At 40.5% G+C, this 25,948-nt stretch overlaps 2 protein-coding genes across 3 annotated transcripts in view; one reads left to right on the top strand and one right to left on the bottom strand.

Moving 5' to 3' along the window:
• Positions 1-25,948, bottom strand: part of tmem147 (transmembrane protein 147) — a 175,993-nt gene that overhangs the window by 101,580 nt on the left and 48,465 nt on the right. The window lies entirely within an intron of this gene.
• On the top strand, positions 12,399-25,118 carry si:dkey-33i11.1 (B-cell receptor CD22). Its single transcript, XM_050047257.1, has 19 exons — positions 12,399-12,513; positions 12,620-12,685; positions 13,515-13,613; positions 14,055-14,166; positions 14,259-14,404; positions 14,527-14,647; positions 14,754-14,890; positions 16,017-16,139; positions 16,450-16,596; positions 17,259-17,364; positions 17,720-17,883; positions 18,222-18,371; positions 18,558-18,689; positions 20,718-20,799; positions 21,082-21,130; positions 22,663-22,749; positions 22,847-22,980; positions 23,461-23,585; positions 23,932-25,118. The coding sequence occupies exons 2-18, from the start codon at positions 12,637-12,639 to the stop codon at positions 23,561-23,563; spliced, it is 1,941 nt and encodes a 646-aa protein (XP_049903214.1). The 5' UTR covers positions 12,399-12,513; positions 12,620-12,636; the 3' UTR covers positions 23,564-23,585; positions 23,932-25,118.

The raw sequence follows: 25,948 nt of genomic DNA, 5'->3' as shown, positions 1-25,948 counted from the left end.
AAAAATCAATATTTTAACTAGAAACACATTAATGGCGACGTCACATAGTCAGGAATTATTTACAGTTTGTACAGTAAGGGGACAGTAATAATAATAATAATATATAAGCTATTTTAATATGATATATTTTAATGCTAAAGCAGTAATCAGTTCTGATATAAATGGTCCAAGAGGCCATATATAGGCCTATATATACATATATACATATGTCTTCCCACGAAAACTGGCATATTAAATTGATATTAAAACACTTTAAAACGTACACCTCTGTCGGGATCCTTCGGAAAACGGTGGAAGGCCAGGTGCGGAGTGTTCCATCGATAGTTGTTGCAGTTAATTGCACTACACTGTTTTCTTTTACTTTTTTTCTCCTCTCTCCTTGACATCTTGTATGTTGTCTGGGCGCAACAGTCCAAGCTCAACAGTCCAAAATGGCGTTAGCGCCCCTAGTGGCTGATTGGCAGAAATTCAACGGAGCTTCGCCTCTTGGTATCCATGCTCTTTGACGCAGGCCAGCTTTGGCCCATCTTCTTCTTCTTCTGTTGAGATTCATGGCAGTTGGCATCCTTGAGTTTTGCATTACTGCCATCTGCTGGACTGTCTTTTGCCCCATCTGCTCCAGCAATTCAATAGCATGTGTGAAAAGGCACAAGACAGAAATGTTCCTGAATGCAGGGCATGTGTAAATTGTGAAAATCACAAGCGATGCCTAAAAGGTTATCCCCAGTAATTTACTGGAAACTATGTGTAAAAGAGGCTTCTGTCAACACTGAAAGCTTTCCAGTGCACAGGTTTTCAGACTTGTTTCTAAGTATCTCTGTTTTTCCCCAAAAGTTTCACCTTGGGAAAGATAAAGTGGAGCTAAAGTGGACAAAGAAATATTAAAGTACAAAAGCTGTTTTATTGTCAGGTCAAGTCCAAACATTTCATACTTCATTTTATGACTGCACTACTGTGGTGCAGCAGGAAAGCAGACGAGACCTTGAAGAGTGAAAAACAATCCGTCTTTAAAATTTTTTGCTGTCCTTCTCCAGTAGGTCAAAGGTCAGGGTAACCTACAGATTTACACCTGTTGAGCTGATACTGACTTTTTTGTCTCGCTTACTCCACCACATACACTGGAATACTGCACTGTACATACACTGTATACTGAACAGGACAACAGCCATTTAATGAACCGTTCTTGTGCTGTATGTACATTTTATACTATCTAAAAAGAAAGGAGAGAGACCACAGGAGGTGTGAGGGTAAAGATCAGTGGTATGTGGAGAATGGAAGAAGTGAGAAGAGTTCATTTGTTGAACTTGTTAAGGGAGGCTGAGGGTTGAAGTGAAAGCTGTGTGAAGTCAAACTTTTGTGTTAAGTGTGTATGCGTGTGTGAGTGTGTATGTGTATGTGTATGTGTGTGTTTGATGTTACAGTCTTGTAAAGCAGCAGCTGGAGAGGGCTGTCCCCTGAGAACCACCACAGTCGGCTAGTAAACCACATGCGCGCGCACACATACACACACACACACACACACACGCGCACACACACACACAGATGCAGCCTTTAATAAAGCTATTGCTGGGGAAACAGACCAGACCCGGCCAATCTGAGGCTCTTTTAAGGCGAGAGTGACACGGTCACGCTTGCATTCATATAGATTCACGTCCTCCCAGCCAAAAAAAAATGACACAAGAACCTCATTACTCTGACTTTCAAACCAGCAGTTTCCTAATCAGACGATAGAAAAAATATGGCCGATAAGTGACAGATATATTGAAATGAAAGTCTCTTTACTTTTGTAGGCAATCATAAGTATTTTGTCTGCATATGGTTCTACTGTAAAACTGTAAATGTACTGTAAAACTGCCCCGTCCAGATGTGGAGTTAGTAATAAGCCACAGCAGGGGGGGACACCTAGTGAGTGCTATGAAGTCAGTAGCTCAGTGAAACTCATTAGAAAAGTAGAACACCTGGAAGACCCTGTGAAAAACCAGACTGAGGTACATTTTTATACGTATATATTATATATTTTGTACTTTGTGGCTCTGTCCATGTATCAAAGTTAAGTTAACCCAGGTAAACAGACTGATAATAGCATATTAAAAAGAAAGCTTTTTTAAGCTGTTCATTCACTTGAGAAAATAAGAGACAGGTGCAAGGGCTCAGGCAACAAGTTTTTTTCTGTTTATGGCAAGTCTCTGTTTAGACAAACATTAGCTGCAGACAGAGCCCTGAATTAGTCTGCACCGCAAGAATCTCCATATTTAAGGAAACCACTGTTCTTTGCACATTCACATGTCATCAAATGTCTTTTTTTCCTTGATTGTAGGAATTATATTGGATGACATCATGCTGCAGCTGACTGGGAGCAAACACTCCTATTTTAGAGCTGTGGATCATTTCCAGGGAGATGATATAACACAGTCCAGATGAGCCCCTCCAAGGATTGTCTCATTATCACACACGCCGCAGCTGCACGACCACTGTGGATATGAGTGAGCGTGTTTATGTGTGTGTGTGTGTGTGTGTGTGTGTGTGTGCGTGTGTGTGTGTGTCTGTGTGTCTCTGCATGCAGGCAGACTGTGCATGCGCATGTGTGTGTGTGTGTCTTTGTGACCATTTAAACTCAGCTTGCAGTCAATTACCAGAAAATGACTTGTGTGGACCATTTTCCCTTGAAAAAAAAAACTAATTACAGGGTTTGGTTTAAGGTTAGGATTGGGGTTGGGATTGCAGGAAAGTCCTGGACTGAGCTTGTTCCATGTGGACGACGTGAAACCAGGGGCGTAGCCAGAGGGCGGCCAGGGTGGGACTCAACACCATCCAAATCTGATTGCTCCCCCTTTTGTACCACCCTAAAGTTTGTAGTATATCTTTGGATATTTTGGGCTTCCAAATTAAAAGATTGCTTAGTTGTAGGTCACTAGGGTAACCTCTCTAACAGTAAGGGTGCTCTCAGGCCTAGAGTTGTCTTGCTTTGGTCCCTGTCAGGGACTAACTTTGTTACAAAGTTGCATAATTGCCTAGAGTTGGTTTGTGTTCTCTCCACGAACAAACCGCACCAGAGTTTTGTTTGTAACCAGACCGAGAGCACCACTTCAAGAAGGTCTTGGTCCAGTTGTTTTGGTGTGCACCTGAGTGTGATTGCTGTGTTCACACATGCCCAAACGAATCACAATTAGGGGGCAAATGAACTTGAGTTTGATTGAACCGAGCCGAACAGGGCAGGGTTTTTTTTAAATATTTAACAGCCTAGTCCATAGTAAATATTCCCGGCTCAGTCACCAGAGGAAAATGTTGGCATTGTCTGTTTCTGCAAACCATGAATATATTAAATTTGCACATTTCATATGTATCATATCAACCTTTCCAAATTGATACAAGCTAACTTTGTCATCTGGTGTTGAGGGGAGAGTGGATATTATGACACCTACACCTGCCCAGCTTCAGACCACTGTGCGAGACCAACAAACAACAAAGCAGGTTTTGATTCAGCAAGTCAGTGCTGTGTTTCCAATGGCTATTTAGGAACCAAAGTTGAGCCAAACTGAGACATTGCTGCTTTCCTGCTGAGATAAGTGGCAGCGAAAGCAGTTATTTTTTTTATCGAGATGTTGCTTTTCTTGCTCAGATAGAGTCTATGAAAAATGGTTGTTTTTTATCGAGACAACGCGGCTTATCCTTCTGGGATAGTGGCATGACAAGCAATTGTTTTCTACTGTTACATGTCTAATTTTTCTGTTGGGATAGTGGCACAAAAGGCATTTTTTTGTTTTGTGTTTTTTATTGAGACATTGCTGCTTTTCCTGCTGGAATCCCCCCCCCCCCCCCCAAAAAAAACAAAAACAACTGGTATTTTGAGCCAAAACATGATCTTTTTCCAACCTTGCCAAGTGGTTTTGGTGCCTAAACCTAACCACACATTAACCACAGTGTTGTTGAAATAAAACGTTTCAACAATGAGCTCTCAAGTCAAACAGTTAATTTGCTCTCTCACACTGAAAATCAGTTTGTTTTGTAGCTTTGTGGACAAATGAGCATGTAAGACACAGGCAGTGTTAAAAACCTGTGAGGCCCTTAAGAGGCTTTTGGTCACAGTTGTATTCACTGTTATGTGAGAATCACACCTTTGTGACGTTAATGTCACACCTTCATGAAGCTTATACCCATGGTTTGCAAAAAACATACAATGCCAACATTTTCTCATGCGATTGAGTTGATGTTTTGGCACCAACAACTAAAGCCTGGAAACTTTCCAGAGTTACGTCTACTCTTCTTTGACCAAATCCCACAAAAATGGAACAACATAAGCTTCACAAAGGTGTGATTCTCACATTACACTGAATACAACTGTGATCAAAAGCCTCTTAAGGGCCTCACAGGGTTTAAACACTGTCTGCGTGTTACATAGTCATTTGTCCCCAAAGCTACAAAACAAACAATGATTTTCAATGTGAGACAGCCAATTAACTGTTTGTCTTGAGAGTTCATTTTGTGGTGGTGATAATGTTTTTAATGCCTAACATAGACAGTATTTCCCAGAAAATAAACTTGGCACCAAATAAAACCCAGAGCAATTGTTACTGAAGCATTTAGTGGGTGTTTTGGCCGTTTTGGTTCAAATGAAGAATGTAAATAGCAAAAAGCCATTTGGTAATTCAACAAAAATGCTGTTCATAACATTTCACTCACTATAGTTACATCGTTGAGTGAGTTGCTGATGTTCAGTGACAAGGCTGAGCAACAAAGCAAGTGAACACTAATAAGAGGAAGACTAACTCTGCGAACAATTTGTGTCTTTCTTTTTACCCGTACAATAGTAAACTTATTCAAGACTGGTTTATTTTATTCTATTTGCTGCATTTCTTTCTGTCTCCCAGAGATTACAGCATTGTAAATCATTTCCTTCATGTTTTTATCTTTCAGCTGCGTCTGCCAAACTGGATGTGTCTGTAATTCAAAACGTAAGTCATCACTTTTTAACATCCTAGATTCTGCAGTTTAAGGACACACGGTTTATAATAACTTTATTTACTTATAGAGTTCATTGAGGGTTGTTGTCTCTGTAGTTCCTGACACCCTAAAGCCTTACTATTACACTGTTAACCGGCTGTCTTTGCAGAGATTTTATTTTATTAAAAACAACAGTATGACATTTTTTGAATTGGCAGTGGAAGACAAAACTGCAGTTTCAAGACATTTGTTTTCAACATTTGCCAAATGATACATTATAACTTTAAAATTATATATAACATACTAACCTAACGACAATAAATAAAACCTGGACATCCTCAGATGTAAAAAGTGGGATGAAGAGGAGGAGGAGGAGGAGGAGGAGGAGAAGGAGGAGGTAATAGAGGGAGGGTTTCCGACAGTAGCCCAGACCTGACAGGTTCCCTCATATCCGACTTCATTCAGTCCCATACAGGGACTTTACACATGGTAAAACCATCAAAGGCACACACACATACACACACACACACGGACTCCCACACACCGTCTCTCTCATACACATACAGAAAACACACATGTTCTCTCTCAGTCTCATTCAGGAAATGACTTTTACTCATATTTGAGAACACAAGAAATAAAGACAGACAGACAGACTGAGAGTCGTTTGGCTCTCAGCAGAAAGTCCGTGCCACTGAATGAAATGTGGACAGTAGAGATGAACAAGGTGTGCTCTTCTTTTCCTCACATTTATAATCTGTGAACCCCAAAGCAGTGATTCTGCACGGCTCCACAAGAGCTACTCTGTGACATATTTCTGTGTGTAGCTGCTGCTTGTAGGCGATTAGCACTTTCCAATGAAGCACCTGGTTTGTAAATTAATTTTTTTACATTCTCCTAAAACAGTTCAACATACTCAACAAACAAAATGTTGATATTATTGACTCATCTTTCCGAATAATCAACTGGATTACATAATTACAACCTTTTTGAATGTTTTCTGCTAACATTATGACATCTGGTTATGGTTAAACAAATGAAACATGGTTAATAGTGAGGGAGAATTAATTAATTCATTAATTAAATACTAAAGGAATAGTTTGGCAGTTTGGGAAAGTTAGAGAGTTAGATGGAAAGATCTACTCTCATATCTGCGCAGTAAATGTGAAGCTAGCACCAGCAGCTGGTTAGCTTAGCTTAGCATAAAGACTGCAGTGAGGAAACCACTAGCCTGGCTCTTTCCAACACTAACAAAATCCATGTCCCAGCACATCTAAAGTTCACTTATTTACATGTTATGACTTGTTTGTTTAATTCATACTTGAACTAACATGTAAACACGTCACATTGTGGTTTTCCATGGGATTATGTGCCAGATTAGTTCTTGGTTTCCTGGTTCTGCATGAGTTTTGTTAACCTAGTCTTTTTACACTGAGTAGTTCTTGTTAAATTAAATGCGTCTTTTCTCAGCAATCAGTCAGCAATCTGGCCAAATAGATCCTTAATACTTTATGGTCCTATACTGATTACCATAACACTTCGTGAGCAAGTCAGTAAGTCCACTAAATATCAATGAATCATTATCCAACTAGCTCAGGAAAAAGGTTCTGTTCATATGTTTGGTAAACGAGGAACCAATCTTCAGAATTTAAATTAGCATGTTAAATAACACACATCCTACAACTCTTAACCCCACCACCAAGGTAACTGAATCAGAATCACCTTTATTGGCCAAGTATGAGTTCACATACTTGACTCCGGATTTTTGCGATGCTCTCAATGTACTTACACAGAAACAGACACAACAGCTAGAAACAAAAACAAAAAAGCTGGACAGATAGAGATAAGGATAGAAAAGACTTATGTACACAAATAGAGAAAACAGCTGTAGATGTATAAATATTATATAAATATACATTAAAAGCACCCAAATAAAATAAAAACTAAATGTCTATATCAAGTCAAGTGTTCTGAAAGTTGTAAACTACAGTATACGAATAGCGCAAAGACATAGATACTAATGGACTGACATGGATCAAAAAATGTGCATGTGTGTCTATAAACTGTATACACTGCATGTAGGATTTAAAGTGACAGTGACAGTTTCACTGCTTTCTTTTGTTTTAGCCCCAGTGTTAGCTTCAAATCCTCAAACTGCCTCTCAGCACACATCTGATGTTTTGGTATTCACACAAGAGCTGTAGCTTTGAAACCAGGTGTATTCATCATCATTCACATCAGCTTTAATTCTAAAACAAAAAACCTGGCATTAATCAACCTAACAAAAAGTTAAAACATCAATGTATTCTTACATCACTAACCAAAAATGTTTCCTTAACTCATCTAGCCTGGTTAACTGAGAACTTGATCCTAGTCAGCTCAGCTGGACGAGGCTCAAAAAAAGATGTAATTTTGTCTGCTGCCACTAGACGGGGTGAGAGACGGGGGGAGCCAAACGCCTGCCCATAATAACCACCAGACATGACTCATTCAGCGTGGAATACCACAGCAGCCACAGACAGGTCTCTGGCAGACAAGGAGCAGAAATCTGACCCTGCAGCAGAGTTTGTGAATGGGACAGGAATGAGCAAAACCAGGGTAAATTTAATAGAGCTCCAATAGGTTTCAAAGATTTAAGAGTTTTAGAAATTCATCAAGTGTTTGGTTTGGCTCATTTATAAAAGTCAAGTGTCTAAGTGGCTAAATACTGTGTGTTTTATTGATAAGGTGTATCAGTTTAACAAAGAAGAAACCCCTTCTTTCTCTCTCTCAGTTTCTTTTTATTGCTTTTATTTAATTCCCCATCGGTTCAATGATTCTCTTGGCAACAATCCCTCTCATCAAGTCATCATGTGGAGCTACTAAAAGACAGCACAGGAACAACATATCACCTTGTCAGATATGATTGTAGCTCTGATCATCGTCATTCTTGCCCAGACTTCCCCCGCAGAGAGCACCACTCAATTTGAAGACTAACACATGTTGGACAGTCGGATCATTATTTGCTTATATGGAGTCTGTCCAAGGCTGGAGGGCCTGGAGAGCCATGAGTCTAATCTGTGGGCATAAGGAATAACATAGAAATAACATATTGTACAACTTAAAGTATGGCGGGGGAGCAAACTGTGAGCGGTCACATTACATGAAAACAGCAGGCAGGAAGTGTTTTGCAACAGCGGAAAATCTTCAGGTCCAGTCTGACCACCAGACGGTCACACTTCATCTGGCCTGGAGGCTGCGGTCAGTGGATGGATACCTTCCCTACCGTAAGGGTTGGATACGCTGTCATACATTTGTCTGTTGCTCCCTCTCACACTTTTTTCCATCTCTCTTACACTTTCTCCTGCGACAAACCGATCCCCCTCTTTATAGACTTTCTTCCTTTCGTTTCCTCTCGACTTCCTGTGCTTCACTTGCTTCATCTCCCGTCTCTCCTTTCTTTCTTTCCAACCTTAGCAACCTTACCTCATCGTGTTTTTGTCTCTTTTTTTCCCCCCTCATCTAGCTTCCCCTTCAAACTTTCTCATTCCTCCTTCTCTCACCCTCTTTCTCTCTCTGTTTGTGGTCAGTCACACTTAATCTAGCTCCATCCATCTGTTTCTCTTCATTCGTTTAGTCCGCTCTGCTTTCGATTACGATTACATCAGGCTTTGACCTATTAGTGTGCCGTGATCCTTTTGAAGTCATTCTGTGGTTACAGGTTAAGCTCAAAGCCCACCACTCTTCTTACTCAACATAATACAGACAGTATTTGGAGGGGGAAGGTTCTTAAAACTTTTCAGCCAGGGACCAAAATTACTTTTTTTTTTCCTGGGATCCAGGGTCATTAAATCATGCAAACTTTTCCTGTCATGTCGAGACCCACTGGAGAAGGGCCTGCGACCCATTTTAGGTCCCAACCCATAATCCAACCTAGCAATCTGTGAACTGGAATATATTGATCATTTAACTTCATATCCTGAGGATTTTGATTATATTTTGAAGGTAACTCTCCCAACCAGAGAATTTCTGTTCCTTATTAGGGTTGCTGTTCAAAGTCAACTTCAAATTCCCCACTAAACATGATGCAGACCTCTTGAACAAAATTATATTTTCTTAGAGGGCGTCCTGATTGCCTTATGGTTAAGAGGCATACCACATTACCGCAACATCTATGGTTTTGATTCCTGCAGAGGACCTGTGTAACATTTCATACCACCCTCTTTTCCCTTTATCCTCACTGTAAAATCTGACAAGTTGATCCAGACCGTTTTCACTCCCAAGTCATCAAATACAGCAGCTTTGTCAGTGGACCTGCCGCTCATGCAACAGACACTTATGCACAGAGACACCATTTGTGGTGATATGATGTGCATCGGGCAGCTGCTGTTTCTGATGCCACAGGCAACTACCACTGTATTAAGAGTGAGAAAGTTTACATGAACAAACTCCGGACTTTCACCCGGGAACTTTCACCTGTGAAACCAAAACTCAGTTTGTCTCTTTTTTGTTTGTTTTTGTTTTTTTCATAACATACATGTAGTGTGCTAGTATGTGAAATATACTACGCTAGTGACGCATTACGCTAGTGACATTACATGACGTTAGTATCAACCGTAGTTATTTTAAGCCAAACCATTTTTTTTTCTGAATCTATCCACATGCTTTTCTTGCCCAAACCAAAGGCAGTAAAGCTAACATTTAAGTGTTTTACCTATGTTGTAAGTTTACTTTGAAAAAGACTGTATGCATTTAATGAGCAGTAACTGGAGTATGCTTCATTTCTTCTGGACTATTATTGTAAGGCAGCAATACTGGTTTAGCTCCTGAGTCCAAGAAAAATTTCCCTACGGGCATGATAAAGTATTTTGTATCGTATTATACTGTATCATATTATATGGTACAATTCTTGTGAAAAAAGAAATGTATTTTGAAAAGATACAATGCATGTAACAAGTGTAAATTGACACGCTGTCACTGAACATTCAAAACAGACGCAGGAGGGTACCTGGTGTGTCACATCTTGACACGTAGGTCCACTGAAAAAGTGGCAGTAATTGTGAGTAGGGATGACAACGTGTTACAGCGTACCTTTAAATTAAGTAAGTATCAGTCTTGATTTATGTTTGCTTTATATCTGTATGAAGTAAACATAACTTAAAACTAATAGTTATATTTACTTTTTTTTACTTTTACCTTTTTAAGATAAATTGTTGTCCAGATAAAAAAAACTCAAATGAGTTTTAGTTTCATATGGGAAACAAACAACAGACTTCCAGGTGAAAGTCCAGAGTTTGTTTATACGGACTTTCTTACTCTTCAGAATGTGGTAGTTGCCCGCGGCGCCAGAAACAGCCGCTGCCTGATGCATATCATACCAGTTCAAAGCGTGCCTCACAAGATCCACTTGTAATATTTTACAGTGTACTGGTCTGACTAGTGAATAAAAGCAGAAATGTCCAAAAGCGTAATCCTAAATTTTAAAAATCTTTCTTAAGGGTCTGCATAAGGAACTTATTGAGCATTAACCTAATACTCTTAATACTCCCGTAGTCCAAATAACAGGCCTGCGGAACCTCAGTTCTAGCCGGATATAAATCGGATGTACTTCCATGTTTCCTAACAGCAGCACTGATCCCTTATACTGCCCCCCTCCATCATCTTTGATCAGTTGGCTAATAAGTGAAACGTCAACGTTCATTTCCAGATGTATATCAAGATATCGTCTTTGAAACCTTAAAGTTGACTCTCCCTTCCTTCCCTGACTTGGATGACTGTGAATAGAGATTGACTGAAAACTTAAACTGTACATCATCATTACTCCTGGGTCAAAGCTGGGCTAAGTAGCCAATTGGCCGAGTCGTGACGCTAAACTGACATCTATTGGCCAAGTTGTGGCAGGGTGGGATGTTAAAGTCATTTAGACTCATCAGGCTAAGTGGACACAGTTGACTGAGAGGTCTCGAACCTCCCCGCGTCTGGTTGTGGGTAGTTCTCTGTGCCAGCAATTCTCAATTAGAGCAGTGGATGAGAGGACATCTGGGCCGCTGAGTCTCTGCTTGACTTATGTATATTAGTGTACGCCAACAGGCCTGAATTCATTTTACAAATGAACCATACATGTTTGTCTTTTCAACAATCAATCAATCACGATGGTCAGAGTCAGCTCCAACATTGTGACAGTGTCAGAGAGTGAAGACTGACTTTTACAGTGCAATAAAATTTGATCAATGAATATTCTCTATGTCTATTAATCAGGATGAATATTTAGTTAACCCTGCACTCATGGATACTTTTCTATGAACAATGGGTCTAATGGTGATGTTTAAATCAAAAGGTGTTGCTCACAGAGAAGTAAAACATGTCTCTGCAGTTCCCCTCAGCCCTGTGGAGCATTTCAGCATCTTTAAGCGCGTCCCTGTTTTGACTCACTGTCACCGTCCCATCAGTGTCTTTTCCAACCACAGCAGGCAGCTGCTCTCAGCAAAAAACCTCTGATACACACTTCATATTGGTAGATTCGAAAGGTGCTACATTAATAAAGTTATTATTGTTATAAACCAACTGTATACTACAGGCTTTTTTGGAGCAAACAGTTCTGGGCATTCACGCCAACATTATACGCTGAAGTGATGTTAGCCAGCTGGCGGTTGGTATAGCTTCATCACTGACAAGTCAAAATTACGTTGTCTTTCCTCTGTCTCTGTAGACTTCACTGTTGGTCCGTTTGTTCACATTTTCCTCCCTTGTTTTTGTTACAGACTTGTGTTTCATCAGCGTCACTCCAGGTTCCTCTTGTGCTGAGATGGTATGCTGAAATAGGAGCTACAAAAGTCCCTCAAAATGGCGTCCTAAGACCTACGCTCATTCCCAGTCCTTGTGGTGCGGACACAATGAAAGGGGGAGGTTGTTAGAACGATGAAAATGTTCCTCTGGTCCAAAAACGTCTTTCAGTTTGTGCCCAGCACCAAACAATAAGGCAACTAACTAGCATTTAAAGACCCAGATATTTTTTTCTCTTATGCTGGTGGACACAAGAATAATACTGTTTGTAGTACGTGTTTACAGCTTTTTTTGTTTTGAACATTGCTTTTAAGCATTTATTTCAGGAGATACAGTTGCCGAGAGCTGGATAAGAACACACATTGACCTCCTGGAGTTTCATTGGTGCCACAAGGTTACTAGGAAACCTGCAAAAACTCCTCAAAGTCAAGTTACAAAATAGTCCCTTAATGACATTCAGTTAAAAGAGACAATTGTGAAAGTGACATGATCACATGGATGTCACATTTTAACACAAAATAGGAAACCAGACTCATCACATCACTGACCTTAAAAAACTGTTTCAGAAGGAGAAGTGGAAAAATTGAAAATAGAAAGAGTTGAAAGTTTCAACGATGTAATAAAGGACAATAGCTGAAGTAACTTCCTCTTCCTCATCCTTCTTCGTCTGCCCCTTCCACTCCTCCCATCTCCTACCACCCGATTCTGATCACCATGCAACTCTCATCATCGCTCTAAAACCTCACCTCCATTGCGCATCCTTCAGACCCTGTTCTGTCTGACTGACTGAGGTGAATGAAGATACTTTAAGAGGTGAGTGCTTCACATTTAATCAGCCGGATGGTGTTTTTATCATGATAAATGTTTACTTCACCTCTTTGTCTCCCCGTGCTTTTCTCCTTCTCCGGTGACATTTTAGAGCTCGTGTCAGCGGAGATGTTGGCAGGTGTGTTAGTTCTGGGCACCATCCTTACAGCTTTACCAGGTAAGAACAAAAAAACACAAATACATCAGAAATCACCTTTGCTGTCATCATATGTTGTAAGTCCTGAGGTGAAAAACTGAGCAAGGTTTTAAATAATATTCTCATTACCTAGAAGGACAAGAGATGAACTGGCTCCTTAATTGTCAGATATTTGTATTGTATTCCAGATATATCATAAATATGTTACACATGCTTTCAAACAAGCGACAACAGTTGAAAAATGAATGAATGGCTCATAGGATCCATTATGCACCTAAGGTCCCGCAGCCAGGTGCCCTTGCCTTTACGCTCAAGTTATTTATAAGTATTGATTGCCTTTTGTGCAAGGTAGTCAGCCAGGCAGGCAGTTAGCAGCACAGGATGACACCATGGCTGCACATCATGGCTCATTTTCACTGCTCCAATTTTATGTGTCACTCTGTGAGCTGATCAGAGCTGTGGTTTAACAAGTCTCTCTCTGAGGAGCCACATTGAAGGAAAACTTTTACTTGTTGGCAGGTGAAATTTACAGCTCTTTTAGTCTACAAGTATGTATTCCCCAAACCTTTGGTAGCTTATTTTATATGGCAAGAATTTTTTGGTGGATGTGACAGCCAGTAGGTGCTTATTTATTTGGAACCCTGAACTGGTGCTTTAAAAAGTAGGACGATGAAAAGTGTAGAGACGTAGAGACGCTCCTCATCTATCAGTTTAATGTGCTTTGCATAAGTCTTTAGGTATGCATGCAATGTGTATGTTTTAGTTTGCCTCCTTTAAACTGTGCATTGGTGTATGTGTAGTTGTTATATTTGCATATCTTGCTGTTCATGATTTTGTATTTTTCCTGCAGGTATCCAAAGCAGGTGGAGTGTGTCTTTTTCTCGGAGGGAGATCTGTGTGTGGGCAGGAACAACTGTCACTCTGCCCTGCCGTTATGATTACCCATCAGGTATCAAATCCATGTGCAAACTGTCTCTATTCAATGTTGTCTTTTTCAATTTTTGCATTTCAAAAATATAGTTTTTACCTTCACCCCACCATTTTTCCTATTTGTAACTATAGATCTTTTATTTATCTATTCAGTTAGATTACTTATGTTTTTCCTTTTCCTATCTTAGTGAAGTTCAGTTTGGAGAGTCTGTGGTTTCCATGGCTGATATTATCACTTATCAGCAGTGTAACAATAAGTTTGATGTAATGTAAAGGATATCTGCTGTTCTACATGCAGTTTTATAATATTTTCAAATATCTATAATGATTAAAAAAGCCATAAAATGCTCCTGATGCTACATTTGTCCAGATTTCACACAATTAAGCCGAGCTCAAAAGCCTTATTATGCTACATTTCTTTCTCCTCTGTGATCTTTTTGTGGTTTCTTTAACTCCACAGGTCACACTGTGAGGCGGGTCATGTGGTTCCGTGTGTCTGCAGAGGGTCGCAGGGAGTTCACTTACCACACTGACCCAAATGAGATCAGCCTGTCGTACCGTGGACGCGCTCGGTATGAGATACATACAGTAACTTCTGAAAGCTGACATGCTGTCAATGTGAAATAACGCGTAAATGAAATGACAAATGAATCGTGGGTTCTAGCTACATCGGGGGCAGCTACTCCAGCTGTTCAGTCCAGATTCGAGCTGTTAAGCTGAGTGATGCGGGCCAGTACCACTTCAGGTTTGAGACAGACCAACCGCTGGGGAGATGGACCTCCCCCAACACCATCACTCTGGATGTAACGGGTAGGTTCATACAAACGACAGCTGCTGTTACATCTCAGCTGTGACAAAGATGTTTTGAGTCCTGCACTGGACTCATCCAGCTTGTGTTTTTGTGCATGTGTGAATGTCTGTGTGTGTTTCAGACCTCCAGGTCCAGGTGCATCCAGCAAGGCCCGCCAACATGTTTGGCCTCGGAGAGACTGTGTTTGTAGGCTGCCAGGCCAGAGGATGTGCTGCTCCAGGAAGGAGCCTTGCTCTGTACAGGTGTGTTATTGTACATGTTTGTGTATTGTTGATCACCCAGTCAGTGGTTCAGAGCTATGTTGTAGTTAATATTTAACACTGCAGATATACAATACTCTGCACACAGGAACGGACTTAACCTCGGCTCCTATGAGAAATGGATGATTATCAACCGCTTTGACCAACAGCATACTGGAGCGTACACCTGTCGACCAATCCCACCACAGAATGTACAGTCACCGTCCCTCTCGCTGGCTCTCGGATGTGAGTAAACAAGCCTCCCATCCCTGGTCATGTCTAAACATGCTTTCAGGGGGAGCATCTGAAACTAGCTGCATACAAGTATTGCTCTGATTGTCTGTTTTATTTCTGGGACACAACCAAGATGTAACTCTGGGGCTGAAAAATGTAGCAAACACCTTAGTACTAAAAACTGCAGTTCCACTAAATGCCACTTGAGGCTGGCTGAGTCAACCCCCAGAGACAACCATGTTGAAATGCCCAACTTTACAGCAGAGATAAACATGTTTATAGCTTGGTACAAAAACAGTTTTGTTATCTATAGCTAATTTCCACCTTCATGTCAACTGACGGGGTTTGAATTTTAATATAACTCATCTGTTTAAATGTTTTTAAGGCTTAAATTTGTGCATTATTTAGGGCATGGCCGCCTTGAGTGACAGGTGGGTGCTGTCCATAGACAACTTGCTGCCATGGGGACAACATTGGTTTAGTAATGTAACCATGGCGTAAACAGATTCACAGAGAATAGGCGTAGCCGTAGCTGTTGCTATTTCAGTGTGTTTTCACTTCATGAAAATTAACTCTAACGTTTTGGACACCTAAAAAAAAGTCTTGTTTTGTGTTTAGTTGAGCTTTAAGACCCTCTGGAGTTGGATGTTAAGTTTTTTTGTTAAGTATATTTTGTTTTAATAGGTTACAGTTTTTGTTAGCAAAAAAATAGCATAGCATTGTCACAGTGATTCATAGCTGTAAATGCACCATAACAGCTAGCATTAGGATTATCCACCCTCTCATCCAAATATGGTCACTTCTGGCTTCTAAAAAATCCAAGATGGCACTAGCTAAAATGCCAGACTCGAGGCTTTAAAACGGGAGTCTACAAACCAATGGGTGACTTCATGGTGGCTACGTCCGTTATTTAATACAGCCTATGGACACAACACATAAACACAAGGAAAACTCTGTCATGGCAAAATTTATCATAGACTGTATGCACCTGCTATTGGCCTTGATAAATGTTATATTCATGAAACAAATTACATATAGTGCAAACTGTATTTCCATTTTGCATTATTTCATCTTCACTCTCCTTTTTTCTGTCTTCTTTATCCCCATTTCCATCTTATGTATCCTCCTTCTCCTCCAGATGGTCCCCGCTCCACCTCCATCACAGTCTTCCCAGTTGGAGAGGTGTCAGAGGAGGCGTCGGTCACTCTCACCTGCAGTAGTGATGCAGCTCCACCTGCAGAGAGCTTTGCATGGTTCAAAGGTACAGGACAGGATGCTGCTGTTGTGTGTTCGACAATATACAAAATATGATGTCAGTACATTCACTGGCTGTGTCGTGGGTATGAACTCACTGGTTGATGCTGTAATGTGAATTGTGTCCCGCAGTTGGACAAGTAAAGGCCCTTTCATGATTTGTTGTAGCAGAGTAGGATCAAGTTTTCTGTGGACACTTATGAACTGCCGATGTTTTGGAAGTTTTAAGGAAAACGTTGTATTTCATACTCTTCAGATGATGCTCGTCATGTGAATTCATGTGTGCACAAATCTGATCGTCTTTATCTGCTCTCCAGACATGGAGAGTGGCAGCATCCCAGACAGTTTTAGGCCTCAGCTCCGCCTGTCCCAACTCAAATACACAGACAGAGGAGAGTACTTCTGTGTAGCACGTAACTCACTGGGAACAGATCGCTCCAAACCACTTCTACTCAATGTCACCTGTAAGTTCGTTGAATGTTTGCATTGTTACCAAAGGCAGGGCTGAGTGTCTTTGCCCCTCTGCAAACACTTTAATTTTGACCCTTTGTAAACCAGTATGAAGTCTGCGTTAATGTTTCTATCTTAGGTTCTGTTGTGAAAATTTGTCAGAGGTTAGTCTGGGTTAAACTGATGAGGCAACAACTCTATTTTAAACTATAGTCATAATGGTAATCTTCTGTCATATGGACTCAGTAGGAAGTGATGCAAACTCAAACTGCTGATTCTACTTTCACTTTGTTTTTAAGGATATGCATCAAAATGCAGTGCACTCATGGATTAATCGATTAGTCACTTGACAGAAAATTAATCTGCAACTATTTTTCAAGCAGAAATATCAAACATTCAGTGGCTCCACCTGCACTGATTTGAGGATTGGCTTCTGTTCTTTGTTAAATATGATAATAAACTTTTAACTGTAGCTTGATAATATTATACTGTGTCTGCACCCATTTACATGGCTACTTTCGGTCATAGCTGAAACTAAAAGGTCCACAGGTTGTGTCTGTATGTGATATCTACTAGTTTTGTTCACCTAAAGGCAATAATGGTGGCTTGGACTTAAGTCAAATAAAACATGAACATGACAGTAACGATGCTCCTGTTTTTCACTCTGCCCACGTAGACTCTCCAAAGAACACACGGGTGCTAGTGAGTCCTCCAGCCGACATCAGAGAAGGCTCATCTGTAAACCTGAGCTGTGTCAGCCACGCCAACCCTCCTGCCAGCAGGTACAGTATGACAAATATTTCTCCTCCAGATTCATCAGTTTTCTCAAACTAATACATGATAACGATGTTCTTCTTCTTACCATGGTCCTTAATGGCGTTTTTTTGTCATTATGGTTCTTCTCTCACTGAAATGTCTTTTTCTATCTGATTTCTTAACTTTTGTTATTTAGATTCTGTTGTAAATATGGACTGGGAAATATGGACAAAACCATTTCAATATTGATTAATATTCACCTAACTCCAGTGTTATATGATCTAATAATCAAGGACCAAAGATTATACCATTGCAAAATGCCCAGTCCTATAATCATTTTCATCATCATCGTCATCATCTTCACCATCCTGCCTCCTGCAGGTATGCTTGGTATCGTATCATAGGTGACCAGGTGTTGGCTAAAGGAACCTTCCAGAACATGACGTTCCCCTCAGTGCGCGCTCACCTTTCTGGTCAGTACTACTGCACAGCGTGGAACCGGTTAGGATACCAAACCTCCCCTGTTGCTACACTCACTATACTCTGTAAGTAATGAGTGTGTTGTTTGTATGTGTGTGACATGTTTGGGAGTCTTCTGGATTAAGATCATTTTTTGTCAGGGCTAAGTTTGTCTGTTTGTTATAAATACTGATATTTATCTGAGGACTTCCTGCTCAGTGACAGTGTTGAAAAGGTGCTATGATATGCCCACTTTTCTCGATACATCGATATCTCTGCGTTTTTTTTTTATCTATAAAGTTTCTCTCTGTCTTTCCAGTCACGTCCTTTGAGTCTCCACTTGCTCTTCCTTTTGTAGAACATAACTTACAAGGCAGAAACATTCCTTAACCTTCTGCATCTATCTTTCTGTTCCTCTCTCCAGATCCTCCCAAGAACACCTCAGTCCTGGCTCGTCCCTCCAGTGTGGTGGACGCTGGCCGACCTTTGACCTTGACCTGCAGCAGTCAGGCCAACCCGGCAGTGGACAACTTCACATGGCACCGCTTAACTCTGGACGGGGGCTCTGTACAATGTTAGCATCGTAAAAATGTGGTTCCACTCAAGGTTAACATTACAAAATCATCATTACCTAACCATAACCTGTGGTAAATGCCTGTAGTCAGTAAGCTGTCATGCTGTGTGTGTGCCTCTGGACTGTCTGTCGCTTTGTATCCTCTGAACAGTAAATGGATCTTCTCCCTGTCTGTGCTCCGTACAGCGTGGGGCAGTAAGTCTGGTCCTGTCTTCACCTTCTCAGAGGTTGGCCCCAGAGAGAGCGGCCAATACTATTGTGAGGCCAGGAATCGAATCGGAGCCCACAGCTCTCCTGTCCTCACTGTGCGAGTTAGAGGTAAATAATCATTCAGGCATGGACACTTCTTTATCTTTGGCTTGTCTGTTTGTATGTTTCAGCAGAACAAAAAGACAGCAATTTGTGTTTGTTAGTGCAGTTCTGAAGTGAAATATCAGATGGATTGCCTTGACATTTTGTGCACACATCTCCAGAGGAGATCTGTGTGTGGGCAGGGACCTTCAAATGACTTTCACTCCAGTGCCACCGTTATGTTCACATTTATGGTTTTGAGCGAAATGTGTATATAGTGCATAGTGATGACTAATGTGACGGGCACCGCACTGATAAAATGAAGAAAATAAAATGAAATTTAGATAACAGTTAATGATTTCCACAATGGTACATACAACACAGTCATTTTGTTGCTTTATCTGCATGACAGACAATTTATTCGTTCATCTTCATGAGCAAAACTAATTAATCTTAGTGTTGAGTTTTGAGTTTAATGTTATACTGCTACTGTTTATTGACATCGAATATACTGGAGGCCATGGCCACCATGGCCACATGACTACCCACACTCCCAACTCCTTTGTCCTGAATTCCACCCAGTCTCATCTGGTCACCCTTAGGGCTGAGCAATATATTGATATTATATTGATATCATGATATGAGTCTAGATATTGTCTTAGATTTTGGACATTGTAATATTATAAGTGTTGTCTTTTCCTGGTTTTAAAGGCTGCAAAACAGTAAAGTGATGTCATTTTTAGATGTTATCAGACTGTTCTAGCTGCCCTATTAAAGCACCAATAATAAACCCTGCAATATTGTCACAATATCAATATGAAGGTAATATCACGATATTTAATTTTCTCCATATTGCCCAGCCCTAGTCAGCCTATATTGGAAGGATCACTATGATGTTTAGTACAAACATCTCACCCTCTGTATGAATTGAAGTCATTTTGGTGATCCTTTAACTTTAACATCAGGTGACACTTTTAATTTGTCCAGTACTTGTGGTCGTATATACATGGTACACATTACACTTGCTAAACATCAGCATGTTGGCATTGTCATTGTGTTGGCATGCTGATGTGAGCATTTAGCTCAAACTGTGCCTAAATACATCCTAAATACAGCCTCACAGAGCCACTGCCAAGGCTAGACTGTTGTAAAGTATATACTCCCTGTACACTAGATTTTTTTCTCTGAAAAAATCTTCCATATATTCAGTACACCAGCAAGAAATGCTTCACACTGTGTGCTTCATGCTGTGAGCTCTTTAATATCATAGCAACCTTTGAGACAAAAAAAGTTAGACTGGGATTTTTTTAATGTGGAGATTTACTTGAGTTGATAAGGTGTCAGAGTTACATTCACACTCAGTCTAAAGGCCTTTAGTGGTTCATCTCTCAACTGTCCCCTGACATTCCCCTGCGTGTACTGTACTGTAGTGGCTGTGTATGTTCTGAGTCATCGTACTTGTTGACACTTCAAGAAGTGAAATGGAAAAGATGAGGTGTCTCTGATAAGCTTAGTGAAACACCCCTGGCACATTATTACATCTATGTTTCTGATTATCTCAGACAATGACCCAGAAAAAGACAGTGTCTCTGAGATTATAGCACAAGGGATGTTGGAAAGGTTTCTGTGTGTTTGACATTATGAGCGATAAAACCTCCCTGTCACTATCGCAGCATGAGGTCTGGGCTCTAGTCGTCTTTGTGTATGGTTTCATGGTTTCTGACTGTTTTTCTATGAGTCACGGTGAGTCATGTAAAGCCCTCTCACTATGAGCGGAGAGGAAGGAGTGATGAGGTGTTGTGGAAAACTACTATTTGAGTCTAGACAGCTGAAGAAGTGGAGTTGGGTTTGGAAATCTGAACTGGAAACACAAGTCTCAAGTCTAGACGCCTGCAAGATGATGCACGGCTCTTTCCTCTGTTCCCCACTTTCTCTGTTTCTATTTTTATATCTGCTGAGCTTCTATTTTTATTCATCGCATGTTAGCCCTCATTTCTTCTCCTTTCTTCTTGTATCTAGTCATGTTGATAACCTCTATTATCCTCCTGCTGGCAGGTCGTCTTAAGGTCATTGCCTTGGCGTCAGCGGTGGGGGTGTCTGCTGGACTCATCACTCTCACAGTGGCCATTATGATCAGGTGACAGGAAGTACACTGCTATTTACTCACTGATAGATGAGCTATTTCTGTGCTCTTCCACATGATTAAAAAAAGTTTACAGTTTTTTATTTTGTTTTTAGGGTGACTGGACAATAATTATTTGTCCGCTGTAGCTTTTTTGTTTGTTTGTTTTTTTGAGTTCATCAGTTTATCACGAGGTTGATCTTCAAACAGCCAGTCTCATGGTTTATTTGCATTACTTCTGTGGTAGAAGTCATCACTTGCTTATAGTTTGATGATACTGTCCCCGTGTCTTCACAGTAAGAACATGCACAGAGTGGACATGGAGTCAGTAGAAGTAGCAAACAAGGTACAGAACTTGTTCTTTTATTTTCAATTTGTCTTAAAATGATTCAAGATTTTTGTTTTTTGTTTACCCTGTGGCTGACAGTTTAAAGACATGCTCAGATACTCAGAAAATCCAAAAGTCAGTCAGGATATGTTTCTGTGTTAAAGACTGTTAAAGAAATGCTTCAGCCACAAAACTGAGCATAGCGTTAGTTCAGACAGGACCAAATGTCAAGCTTAGCTCACATCCCAGCTACATCAGCTGTTCTCAAACAGCCCAGTCAACTGATGGAGCAGCTGATTGATGAAAGGTAGTCAGCTGATAGATCACATGATTCCTTTCTATGCAACCAATTGGCAAATCACAGGGCACCCTGTTTAAACTGCTCTGGCCTGCCTACTGTTGCTGCTTCCTCTGCAAGCTGCTTTGCTTTGCTGCTCCACCCTAGCTCCTCCTTTTCATGCTGTCTGACTTATCAGTGTCATTTCTGTTTGTCATTGATGCTTGCTCTGTTCTGTTTTCGGGGGAGTCTTTGCTGCTGCTCTTCCTGCCTTAGGATGTAGGCGCATGGAAGGGCAGAGAGGTGTGCTCTCCCTTCCTTAGGCTTTCCACATAGGCGCGTGGAAGAGGCTTTCTGCGTTGGCCCGAGGAGAGGCTGAGAGGCCCCAGAACAGAGCCATACCGCAAGACATAATACTGCAAAAGGAAATAAAGTTTTCTTTGACTAAAGTGGTCATGACTGAAATGACCATGTGTATATCAATTACTCGCCCTGTGTTACAGTGGATTTGTGAAGAAAACTTTGTTTTTCTCACATGCCACCATGGAGAACAAAAAATCTAAAAGTAGAGAAAAGTCATGATGAGCTGAAGTAATTGGGGGCCACATTTAGCAACAGCAAAACTGTATCAAAACATGTGTTTACAGACTTTCACATGACTCCTGCAGTATAATCCAAGTCTCATTTATCCAGTTGTATGCTCTGTACTTCCCAAACACATGCATTTTCACTAAAACCTTACTATTTTAAACACGTCTGCATAAACAATCTCACGCATGGACGGTAAACATGGCTGGGTAAGCACATGCGTTAAAACTCTGCTCCATGAAATGCACAAGCTCAGTTTAAAGACACATGTTTGCCCAGTTACTCCTATGTAGAAGTGTTTTACATGAGGACATGTCTGGATAAATGAGACTTGGATTACACTGCACAAGTTGTGGGAGAGTTTGTAAATGGATGTTTTGATATAGTTGTTGTTAAATGCAGACCCCCTTTATTCCAATTCATAGAGAATTTTCTCCCTTTTTCTCCATTCCGTCATTCATCGTTGAGGCATGGGAGAAAAACAAAGTTGCCTTCACAAATTTAACAAAAAAGTAGTTGATAGACTAAAGATTTTTTTGTGGATGAGGTATTTCGTTAATTAAAAACGACCCTCAGTTTTATTCTTTGTCTTGTTCTGTGTGTGTGTGTGTGTGTGTGTGTGTGTGTGTGTGTGCGTGCGTGCGTGCGTGCGTGCGTGCGTGCGTGCGTGCGTGTGTGTGTCCAGCGTCCGTCAGTGACAGCTGACACCATGTTCTATGAGTCAGCCCAACAGATCTTTCCAGTGAGAAAGGGCAAGATGTCTGACATACCGGTACGCAGCTCAGTGCACAATTTAAGAGTCTCATATAACTCCAGAAAAGAAATACAGAATGTAACAATCTGAATTTTGTCTGTATGTGCATGCGCAGGAGGAGCCAGAGGACTTGAGTGACAGCGCCCATCCCGCCATTGTTCCCCTGAAAGATGCCCCACCAATCACAGAAGTTGAAACTCACAGCCCTGCCCCCAACTACATCACTGTCCACTACTCCAAGAGGTGCAGGTACACACCGTCTTGCTCTGTCTCTGTCACTTCTCTTGTCCTTTAAAGATATCCCTCTCTCTCTCTGTCTCTTTGACTTACCCTCTGTCTCCTTCTTTCCTCCTTCACTATGTCATTTACACCATCTGTCTGCCTGCGGAGCTGTTGACCACAGCAGCAATCTACTGTTTCATGTCTTGCATTTTATTTTACAACCACACTGGCCCCTCTTGCCTTTCTTCTTTATCTTCCTGTCATCGCCTTCTCTCTAGTCTCCTTACTCCTTCGGCTCCTTGTTTTTTCCTCTGTTTCCTCTCTCTGCCTTCTGTGATATCCAACACCTTCCTCGAGTTTATGAGAGGACAATAAATTTCTCATCCCAGTTTTGGACATTAAAAACATTTTAATGCTTCTGGAGCAAAATGAAGACCTGCTTTTATGGTTTGATCTGAGGCAGATGTCCACATGAACTCACATGGTTGCTGTTTGTTGTTGCTTCAGTGTGGACCAGGTGCAGGTCCACAACATGCCACTGGGTGGTGACAAAAAGCCGAAGGATTCCACCAAAGTTGTTTACACTTTACTGCAGCAGTCTCACCACTGACCCGGAGAAAAAGACCAACTGGGTATGACACCTTACAACTCTCAGTGCTGTCATTTACAAACCTCAGAGGCACACTTTTGCCAAGTTAAGTTTTGCTGTTTTGTGTATTTTTTTTTACTTGAAATAGTCCCTACATTAGATAATACACATGGGAAAATATGAGTACTATGATCAACACACATACAGTGGGGCGCTCAGAATATAGAATATATAGAATTGATTATAATTTAGCAAAGTTGTGCCCCTGAAAGAAAAAAAAGCCACACAAAGGATAAAAAATGTAAACAGCTAAAAGAAATGTATTTTGTCCTGTTCAAAGTTTACTCATGTTTCTGCTCGTTTTTGTCCTTTCTTATCATCTTCCTCAGCTGAACGACACATCAGCTTCCTGCACACTTTCCATCCATTCACATTGTAGGTCAGGAAACAACTCGAAGTAAACTCTGACGATGCCTTACGCTGTTCTGGGTCAGACATGTCGTCATAGATCCTCCATCATTCACCAGACCACAACACGTGCTGACTGGGAGTTCAGCTCCTGACCTCTGTTGCATGTCCTCCCCTTTTTTTCTATGCATCTTTCCACTGTATGCTACCTGATGAAGCAGAAATGTTTCAAAACAATAACAAAAAAGTAACGTTCACACTGTTGGTTGCTTGTATTCATATCCACATACAGGCTCTATCTACTGTTGCTCTTTTGTTGATGGCTCACACTGAGATACAAGTAAATGTAGATGACACAGTGTGACTGGTTGATACAGCATCATTGGCATCCATTTAAAATGAGATAGTCATATGTATTCAATGGTCTCCAATAAAAATGACGCTCAAAGACATATCAGTCAAAGAAGCCCATAAAAAAGTATTTGACATCCACACAGAATATACACTATTTGACACATTAATTTCTACACTGTATTCATCTATGTCCTCAGTCCAACAGGCTTATTGTGATTGCTGATGCTGCCATATTTATTGAGTTGATACAGCTGCTTGTTTCCATCTTTTTTTTATGTGGTGTAAGTAAAGCCAGCAATAATGCAGCATTACATGTTGTAGTTTGTTACAATGAAGAAAAATAAAACAAACAAATTCTCGTAGCCTAAATGTATGTTGCGAATTTTGCAGCTCACAAATAATTAACAGCACTGAATAAGAAAATTGTTGAGAGTAAGAAAAGTGTAATCAGCATTTCAATTAGAAGGATACAATGTATGACTTTGGATGAATTTCATGAAAACCTTTTTTTTTTTGTCACAGAGGTGACAAATGTTTCATGACTAGCATCACACAATCATTCAAATCAACCAGACCTATGCCAAGTTAACACAAGAGCTTCTTTCCTTTCAGTAAAAGTGACTTACAGTACCTGTTATCTGTTTTGGTATGTTGAAAAATAAGACTTGAGTCATGACAGTGAGCCATGTTTGGTGATTTAACATATATTGCTAAGAAAAATAAATACAGTTGCAATAAAGACGTGTTATCAAATACATCAGCATGCAACTTCTTTTTAATCTGTTAAATCCACAGCACAATACTAACTCGAGTATCAAATTTCTCCAGCTTCCTGTTTGTTCTTGTCTGTCCTCCGTGTTTTTCTAATATATAACTGATAGTGGAATATTATTTGACCAGTTAATCATGGAAATAAATGTATTGCAAAGAGGCTGATCTCACAAAAAATTTTACTTTATTGTTTGATTAACTATTTTGTCCCAGCAATTACAAATGTGGGGCAGTGGATTACACTGTTTTACCGACAGGGACGTAAACATAGGCAGTGCAGGTGGTGCGGTTGCACTGGGGCCTGTGAGGTGCAGGGGCCCATAGAGAGAGTGGGCCCTCCAGCAGTGTGTTTGGTGGAGAATGGGCCCCTCATGAGAGACTATCACCTTCGAAATATCCTTGTGAGATGAACTCTCATTAAATTAACCATGGTGCCATTTGCTTTATATGCCCTTAAAAAAGCAAGCCCATCATCCGTCTTGTTTTGGGGGTTTTTTTTCTTTTGTTTTTTTAAATAGTAAAATCTGTAACAAAATTATAAACATATTCTACATAAAATATAAATAAACTTTTAAAATTATTAAATTAAATGAATGAAGTCTTATTTTCTTTGGTATTTTCTTTTGTCACATACAGATATGACATGATGATTGCTCTAAAATGTATGTCGGTGTTGCCCAATGTCATGTCTCTGTTCGATCATGTGACGAGATGATATGCACACGATAGCATGCCCGTCCTGATAGCGTGCACTGGGGCCCGTCATAATAGCGTGCAGTGGGACCCATTGTAACTACATTACGCCACTTTTTACCAACATATTTCAACAATGACGATGATCAGCTCAAGCGGGTGTTGCTGCATTATTGGTCA

This window comes from Epinephelus moara, chromosome 6 (assembly GCF_006386435.1).
Source record: "Epinephelus moara isolate mb chromosome 6, YSFRI_EMoa_1.0, whole genome shotgun sequence".
NCBI classification, from domain to species: Eukaryota; Metazoa; Chordata; class Actinopteri; order Perciformes; family Serranidae; genus Epinephelus; species Epinephelus moara.
This window is presented reverse-complemented; position numbering and strand designations above follow the sequence as displayed.